The 9,408-nt window shown below is 41.7% G+C and overlaps 1 protein-coding gene across 7 annotated transcripts in view; it reads right to left on the bottom strand.

Annotated features, from left to right (window-relative positions):
- The window catches only part of Anln (anillin, actin binding protein), a 69,801-nt gene that overhangs the window by 11,592 nt on the left and 48,801 nt on the right, over positions 1-9,408 (bottom strand). For all 7 annotated transcript variants that reach the window (XM_050124897.1, XM_050124899.1, XM_050124898.1 and 4 more), the window contains one exon: positions 1,212-1,298. In XM_050124897.1, the coding sequence (XP_049980854.1) occupies positions 1,212-1,298 (87 nt within the window). The remainder of the gene's footprint in view (positions 1-1,211; positions 1,299-9,408) is intronic.

The following is a 9,408-nucleotide window of genomic DNA, read 5'->3' as shown; positions in this document are numbered from 1 at the left end:
AAAAAAAAAAAAAAAAAAAAAAAAGAGTGGAGCTGGGTGTGGTGGCACAAGCTTTTAATTCTAGCAGGGAGGCAGGTGAATCTCTGAGTTCAAGGCCAGCCTGGTCTACATAGCAAGTTCTAGAATGACCAGTGCTATATAAAACAGACTGTTAAAAAAAAAAGCAACAAAACAAATGCAATGGCAAAATTGAGATGACCAATGTATATTCTTTGTAAAATGAGACCAATATCTCAAGAAGCCCGCCACTTCTACTTTAAGTGTCACTAAGAGAAGTAGATTTACTCCCCAGTGTCCTTCCTCAGCAGCATCCTGCTACCCATCTTGTGCAAGGCAGGGATCAGTCTGAGCACTCTCCTGCCTTTTCCCGTCTCACTTCCTGCAGACAAGTCACTATGACCCACGCTTGTCTTCTCTCATCTCTCATGTAGAGTGGCTGAGACCTAGTGAGCTAGCCCATCTTTCAGATTGCTGTTCTCTAAACCACCTTCTACACACCACTCACTGTGATTATCCTAAACTCAAAATGTGGCTATTTTCATCTCTTAAAACTCTGTAATAGTCACTCAATTGGCTTCAGAATGAAGTTCAATTTCTTTAAAATACTTGGTCCATTTCTCTAACCTCTGTCCCCAGGCTAAGCCCTTACTATCCGGAAATATTCAGCACTCTCTCCTCCTTCCCTTTGGTTGGGGTGACGGGGGAAGGGACACCCAGGACACTGTCCCACTTGCCCGCAGCATCTCTCCCTGCTTCTGCTGACTAAGCAGCTTATGCTCTCTCAGTTCCCAGCAGTGCGCCCTCTGCTTTCTCTTATGATGTAATGCACTTGTAGGTTCACTTCCTTCCTCCATACTAAATTAAAGCTCCTCCTGGACTAGCAAGATGGCTTAGTGGATAACGGCACTTACTGCCAGTCTTATGACTTTAGTTTGATCTTGAGAACCAATTTCTGCAACTTATCCTCTGAACTCCATAAATACACTGTGGCATACATGTGCACCTCCCAAATAAATAAATATAATTAAAAATTTTAAAGCCAATTTAAAGAGATTCTTTTCTGTGTCTAATTATATCCTAACACCAGCACAGTCAGTGGCTTAGAGGAAAATGCAACGAATCCTTACAAAACCAATTTATCATGTGATCATATAGGCTTTCTTCCTTCAGGAAGGCAAAAGATGATAATGAAGAACAGAAATGTTACTCACTAGGAAACCTTTCTCCTCAACACTTGAATTCACTTGACAGCTGATTTTTAAGCAGATATGACCTTCCAAAGGAGATAAAAAAGGTACCTGTGAAGAAAAAGGGGAACTTATTTGTAAAATCGTTTCAAAGTTTGATCTTTCTTGATAAATCATGAACACAAAATACTATACCATGAAAATACATTACATTCTAAAGCTGAAGTATAAAAGAGCCACTGGTTCCTCAGCAACAGATAATTTTAATTAAAGAATAAATTCATTCAAGGTAGAATTTTACAAAAACAAAAGTCCCAATATTCAAATTAATGAGAAAAGAAAGGAGATTTGAGACTAGGAGCTGCCGACTCCTTTATTAGGAGACACTCAGGAGTCTGGATAGACCAGCAGTGTACACTCCTGTAATGCAGCAGTACTTAGCAATAAAGACAAATAAGCCACACAACAGGAAAGCCAATCCTAAAATCTGTATGAAATTGCAAGGACTGCAAGTAAGTAATCAAAACCATCAAAAAGAACACATGGAGGAATCATACTTTCCAGTTTCACAAATTATGATATCACAGTATGATAGCAGCAGATAGAGAGATCACACACGGGCACACGAAACAGAACCGAGAGCCAAGAAAGAACTGAAGCTGTGCCAGAGGTGGAGGACTGCGTGGCATGCACAAAGCCCGACCCAATCTGCAGTAATCAAAGACAGAGACCAGAAATAACCCCACATATTGATATGTGATTATTTTTTGTCAATTAATTTTTGAAAACTGTGCCAAGACTATTCTAAGAAACAGAGCAGTCTTAAGCAAATGGTAGTGAGAAAACTGGAAATTCACATGCAGAAATGTAGGCTGGTGTCTTCATCGGGTTCCCACTGCGACTCAAAGCAACTTGGAGGGAAATGGACGTATTTCATCTTACACTTCCAGTCACTGTCCACCCCTGAGAGAAGTCAGGGCAGGAATGGAGGCAGGAACTGAAGCAGAGGCCGTGGAGAAGTGCTGCCGACTGGCTTGCTCAGCCTTTTGTCTTATGTAGCTCAGGACCACCCACAAGCCAAACTGGTGGAAGTATTTTCTCAATTGAGGTTTCTTTCGTTTTCTCTTTCTTTCTTTCTTTCTTTCTTTCTTTCTTTCTTTCTTTTTTTNTTTTTTTTTTTTTTTTTTTTTTTTTTTTTTTGAGACAGGGTTTCTCTGTGTCTCTCTGGCTGTCCTATAACTCACTTTCTCACTTTGTAGACCAGGCTGGCCTTAAACTCACAGAGATCCGTCCGCCTCTGCCTCCTTGAATGATGGGATTAAAGGTGTGTGCCACCATCGCCTGGCTCAGTTGAGGTTTCTTAATCTCAAATGATTCTAGTTTGTGCCAACATGAGAAGAAAAAAAAATCCTACTAAGCAGAACAGCTGAACCTCGACCTCATAACATCGATGTTAACTTAGAATAGATTATGACTTAAATATGAGAGCTATTATCACCAAAGGAAGAAAACATAGAAGTAAAATTTCATGCTCATAGATTTAGCAGTGAAGTCAGATAAGATATAAAAAGCACAAGTAAGATGAAAATAAAACAGGCTTCATCAAAATTAAACCTTTCAGAAAAGAGGGTCCTCAGAAATTAAGAGCAAAGCACAGAGACTCATAATCTGCTAAAATTCAGAGAACAAAGGACTGCCGAGTGAAGGAAGGGGCAATAATCTAACAGGGAGAGGAGGGGTGGTGTGGGACGCACCGGCTTCAGGGATCCCTGCATCATAACATGGCCACTACATCCCTGAACTCCTAAGGGCTGTGGCCACCGGCTCAGGAGCTCTGCAAGATTAGGCCTGTCAGCATCCTCGGAAGGGGGAGATGCTCATAGGGCCCCACCCCTCCCTGGGGATTTACAGGGAGATTGACGGTGGGGAGGGAAGACATCTTCAGTGGTGTAGTCACAAAAGGGCTAGGGTTTCTGGAGGGAATGTGCACGTATGAAAAAAAACAAACTAAAATGTACTAATATGTATATTAATATGCTAACAGAAACATCTAAAAACAATGAACACAATTACAGCCCAGAGTAGTGGCACAAATTTCATCTACACAGTAGGAGGCGGAGTCTGGGATAGAGTTCAAGCTCATCCTCAGATGGCAAATTCAAGGCCAGACTGGACACCTAAGGCTTTGTCTCAAAACAACATAAACAAAAACAGGGCCACCAAGATGGCTCCCTGGGCAGAAATGAATTTCATCCCCAGGAATTGACACAGGGGAAGGAGAGACTGTCCTTGACCTCACATGAGTGCTATGGCATGCACAAGCACACACACAAAGTAAATAAACGTAATTTTAAAAGAACTATCATGACACCTCTCACCATGAGACATCTGCACTACTCACATGTTGATCAAATGATCCACATGTGTCGTGCCCAGAAAAGCCAAAGAATTCAACAGCAAAAGAGCCAAAAGACAAACTCAATGCAAATCAGACTCACAAGAAAGGTGGTTATGGTGGCTCAAACTTACAGCCCTAACCGGAGAAATGCCTGAAATGGAGGACAGAGCCTGTCTCAAACCAGTAAGCCACTTCATAGCTCCTAGGAAGGTCATGTCTCAAAAAGAAAAACCCTGGAAGTGGAACCTCCTATTACTGTGGTTCTTTATAAGGATAATCCAGACTGTCATTATGATTCCCCAGTCACATTCCTGGATATAAGCCCCAAAACTCAAAAACGAGGCACTCATACAATTACATGCACACACAACCACAGAATCAAGCTAAAATGACAGAAACAACTCAAACATCACAGAAGAACCCAAAGTTTTAGAGACATGGGTTTATCTTGGAAAAAAAAGATGATAGCTGAACATGCCCATCCATGTATTAAGTGCCACTAAACTGTTCATTTAAAAGTTTGTACTTTTGTTGAATGAATTCTAACTCAATGAATCATTTCCAATTTATTGATCTGTGTCAAGGGTTGTTTTTCTGTTTTTCTTTTTATCAAGACTGTTAGGATCCAGTGCGAGCGAGTCCAAGGAACTCCACGGGTGAGAGACAGATATGCTATGCAGACCATGCTTACAAAGGTTTTTATTGGGAGACAGGGAATGGGAAAGAAGGGGGAGGGAGGGAGGGAGGGAGGGAGGGAGAGAGAGAGAGAGAGAGAGAGAGAGAGAGAGAGAGAGAGAGAGAGAGAGAGAATCACAAAATCACAAATAAACCTCCTGTCTCTTGGAGGGGGGGGAGCTGGAATGGGTGGAGCTTGTCTCTTAAAGGGACCTTTTGTGCATGCCTGCAGAGCCTTAAACAGCTATGCAGTGCATGGCGTAGGTAATCTAGGGCACTGGCTGACTAAGTATTTGTCTGAATTGCTACTAGGTACATCCTGTCAGGTGACAGGGGGCTGGCAGCATAATGCCTGGATCCTAAGAAAGACAGGGCCTCATTATGTAGTCCAGGCTGACCTTAAACTCAGAGAGGTCCATCTACCTCTGCTTCAAGTACAGGGATTAAAGATGTAAACCATCACATCCAGTTGATCGTTTTTCAAACAATGAACTCCTAACACACAACATGAATAAACCTCAAAACCTATAACGTTGAGCAAAAAAGGTTAGACTAAAAGATTGCACATGTTCCTAAAGGAAGTTTAACATGGAGCCAAAATAACGCATGAGGGCAGAAGTGAGAACAGGGGCTGATCACAAGGAATGGTGGAAATGCTGTGTACCGTGCTTGGTGTACACTTGTCAAAACTCACTGAATTTTGCCTTAAGTTCTTTATATTTACCTAAATTTAAAAATTTTTTACACAGTTTACCATCTGGACTATTTTATCTATTTTTCATTTGTGTGTGTGCACATAGCACACTTGTGGAGGTGAGAGGGCAACTTGATGGAGTCTGTTCTCTCCTTCCACCTTTACATGCAGGTCCACAGGCCTGTCATCTTACCTGCCCCTTGAGTAGAATGTGTATAGCATGACAACAGTCAGTCAGCTGTGCGTGTTCTATTACCACAGATGAACTCATGTGCATCACTTGTCACAGGAAAACAAGTTTGTTTTAAAGGAAAGAAATTTAAACACATAAATATTCTTAACCAGTTATGATTCAATTTATGACATTTGATACTCTGCAATAAGTAAACATGCACTTAGCAGAAACTGTCTTTGAATTTTATCTTTCTCAGGCTAACAAGACGCAGTACAGCTCTCTGTTGAGTCTCTCAGGGCTGGACATCACTGCCCGTCACAGGTTCTCATCAGCCACAGAGAGGGGACTGTTACTTTAGAGCATCTCATGTCTTTGGCAAGCTTTTACTAATTAAAAAATTTGACAAAGTGCATGAGATACTCCTTACTTTCTTATACAATAGGATTTATGTCAGATAAATTTGTTCAAGCACAGGCTAATGTAATGTTTATGGAAGGGAGGGCTAAGCCATGCTTAGTAGGTTTAGGTATCTTAAGTGATTTTCAATTTATGATGAGATTATCAGGATATGAAGTCATTTCAAGTGAAGAAGCACCTACTATCAACACACACAAACACACCATTGAAACAGGGACCCCAAAACAATGGATTAATCACTCTACTTCTAAGCTCAAAATCCTGTCATTCTGATGGCTTTATACTTCATCACTGTTTTCCCTAAAATATTTGAACTGACATTTCTACTTCCTAAAGGAAACCTCTCTCTATAAGAGGCTCCTTCAAGTCGGCTGAACTTTGGAACACCCTTTTCTCAGAAACATATTGTAGGGATAAGTCCCACCCCTTAGGGGGCGTGTTCGCCTCAGGCTAAAGTTTTCCTATAAATTTGGCTCGCTTCTGCTTTCCTGGTCTCCGCTGGAACAGTGGTTCTGTAAGTCTATTCCTCCATTAAAGCTGTCTATATTTTGACAATCTGTCTGCATTCGCTTACGCCGTTACATTTTGGCGTCCAACGTCGGGCTATTTTGCCCCCGACTCAAGCGCGTAGCCTGCTAGCTAACACAGCACGCTCCCGGGTGTCATTTTCTTAGTTTATGACTCGGGCCCCAGGGCTGAGTCCCAGATACACTCTGCCTTCAGGCCCATAATATCCAGAGAGGCAGGCAGATCTCTGTGAGTTCAAGGCCGGCCAGGCGGTGGTGGCAGACGCCTTTAATCCCAGCACTCCGGAGGCAGAGGCAAGCGGATCTCTGTGAGTTCAAGGCCGGCCAGGCTGTGGTGGCACACGCCTTTAATCCCAGCACTCGGGAGGCAGAGACAAGCGGATCTCTGTGAGTTCGAGGCCAACCTGGTCTACAAGAGCTAGTTCCAAGACAGGCTCCAAAACCACAGAGACCACCACCGGCAGGAACCAGTCGTTGCAGGTAAGAGAAAAAATTTTCTTTTATAATTAAAATGTCTGAACACGTTACCATTCAAGAATTTAACAGTTTTTTTAATTGTACCATGTGGGAGATTTTACAAGAGGTGTCTATCACCCCACCTCTATGGATCTTTCTGGGATTCGTAGTTTTCCTTGGCACTATATGGTTTGATAATAGAAATATGATAAAGTCTTTACGAGCAGAGGTTGCACGCTTAAAAACAATTGAGAATGACAACAATCTTCTCAAGAATCAGTTTGAAGTTCTCCAGGAGGAGAACAGATCTTTGTTTAACATGACTCGATCAACTGAGGAAAATTTAAAAAAGGTACAGACTGATATTAAGGAGAAATTCATTACTATGGAAGAGGGAACAGCTGATTTGGATCGTAAGCTCCAGTCCCTTTCTGTAGGAACTGAAACATTACAGGCTGATATTAAGGAGAAATTCATTACTATGGAAGAGGGAACAGCTGATTTGGATCGTAAGCTCCAGTCCCTTTCTGTAGGAACTGAAACATTAGTGGCTGATATTAAGGAGAAACTCATTACTATGGAAGAGGGAACAGCTGATTTGGGTTGTAAGCTTCAGTCCCTTTCTGTAGGAACTGAAATAGTAACTGAGAGAATCAAAACTGCTGAATGTGACTATCGGATTTTGTCTAAAGCTTATGACAGATTGGCAGAAAGATTGTCAATACAAGAAGGCACGGTTTATGCCATAAAAATTATGTCCAAAGATGAGAACTTATCTCTAATGGACAAACTTCATACTTTAGAATCCTCAATGAAGGCTTTGGAACATAATTCTGGACAGGAGATACAGACATTGCAGAAGGCAATGGTGAATAGAATTGAAAAGATTGAGGAATTTCTAAATTCTGATGAAGAAGAACAAACGGTAGAAAGGCAAATTTTAACTACATCTGTGGGTAAATCCCTCCGGGACAATTTCCACAAATCTCTACCTACAGCTCTACCTGCCTTTCCAGTAATAACAACAGAGAAGGTGATTGGTTCCAGAAACCCTAGGGTCATTAAGGAAGATACATGGGAGCATGTCCGTATGAATGATCTCAAAGAAATTAAACAGGCTGTCATGACTTTCGGGATGCATTCCTCTTTTGTTAAAGAGATGCTAAAGTCTTGGGCATCCACAAGCAGAGCTACGCCATTGGACTGGCTCCAGCTGAGCTCTGCAGTCCTTGAGAGTGGGCCGCACTTAAAATGGAAATGCTTGTTCAGGCAAGAGGCTAGACTTTTAGAACAGCAAGAAAAGGCGAAGGGAAGTGACATCTCCCTAGATAAAATTCTAGGTGAAGGACGCTTTTCTGACCCTCAGGAACAAGCTAATTTGGACGAAAACACACTCTCCATATGCACTACAGCAGCCTTAAGGGCTTGGGACAGGGTACAAGACCCAGGACAGAGAATGGAATCATTTGTCACAATTAAACAAGGTCTGAGAGAACCTTTTAGTGATTTTTTACAAAGACTTACTAAGGCTGTGCAAATAGGGATACCTGACCCTGACGCAAGACGTATAATGATTGAGTCTTTGGCTTATGAAAATGCAAATGTGGAATGCAAAAAGATTTTGGGGCCTTTAAGGTTCAGATCAGCACCCTTGGAAGAATGGGTCTTGCATACACTGGATGTTGATACATTTGATTATGGCACTGAAGCATGGGTAGAAGAAGCAATTTCCAATGGTAAAAGGAGACACCAGAATACCAAATGTTTTAATTGTGGCAAAATGGGTCATATGAAAAGGAATTGTAAACAACGGATCTTCAGAAATAATAATAATGCATCTTCTAGAAATAACAGAAATAGGAGGACTCAGCCTTCAGGTTTATGTAGAAGATGTGGAAAAGGTAGACATTGGACGAATGAATGCAGGTCTACAAGAGATAGACAAGGCAACCTGATACAGACGGGAAACGTGAGAGGGGGGGCCTCACAGGCCCCCATGGCAAACATGGTTCAGTCATTTCCAGTTTCTGCAGAGAACGTGCCTCGTCAGGACAATTAGGAAACCTCATGCCTACTGTTACAAACGATAATGAGCAGAAAGATGAGTTACGTGTGTTTTGGCAAACTTCTATAAATGATCAAAGACCTAAGCTGAGAGTGTGTGTAAATGGCATTTTTATTACTGGCCTGCTGGACACAGGTGCTGATGTAAGTATCATTACCCCAGAATCTTGGCATCCGTATTGGCCTCTTCAGAATGTAAATGTTCAGCTCCTGGGAATTGGAACCCTATCTCGAGTAAGACAGAGCACAAGATGGGTTGAATGTATAGGGCCTGAGGGACAAATAGGAAAATTAAGGCCATATGTAGCCAATATTGCAATGAATTTATGGGGTCGTGACCTATTACAACAATGGAATACCCAAATTAACATTCCTGCTACTTCTAGAGCCTATATTTCTGAGAATAATATTAAAAGATATTACAAACGGAGAAAACCGGCCATTCGGGCCATACAAGAACAAGTAATTGAAGCCCCTTCAGAGATACCAACAGCCTTGCCTCTAAAATGGTTGACTGAGAAACCAATATGGACAAAGCAATGGCCTCTAGCTGAGGAAAAGTTACAGGCTTTAGAACAGCTGGTACAAGAGCAATTAGATGCTGGACATATAGAAGAATCTACCAGCCCTTGGAATTCTCCTGTATTTGTGGTTAAGAAAAAATCAGGTAAATGGAGAATGGTGACAGATCTCAGAGCTATCAACAAGGTTATTCAACCTATGGGTCCTCTGCAATCTGGAATCCCTTTGCCCTCTTTATTACCAAAAGGATGGCCTCTTATAGTTATTGATTTAAAGGATTGTTTTTTCACCAT

Source organism: Alexandromys fortis, unplaced genomic scaffold (assembly GCF_014885135.2).
Source record: "Alexandromys fortis isolate MF-2015 unplaced genomic scaffold, M_Fortis_MF-2015_v1.1 scaffold_204, whole genome shotgun sequence".
NCBI classification, from domain to species: domain Eukaryota; kingdom Metazoa; phylum Chordata; class Mammalia; order Rodentia; family Cricetidae; genus Alexandromys; species Alexandromys fortis.
This window is presented reverse-complemented; position numbering and strand designations above follow the sequence as displayed.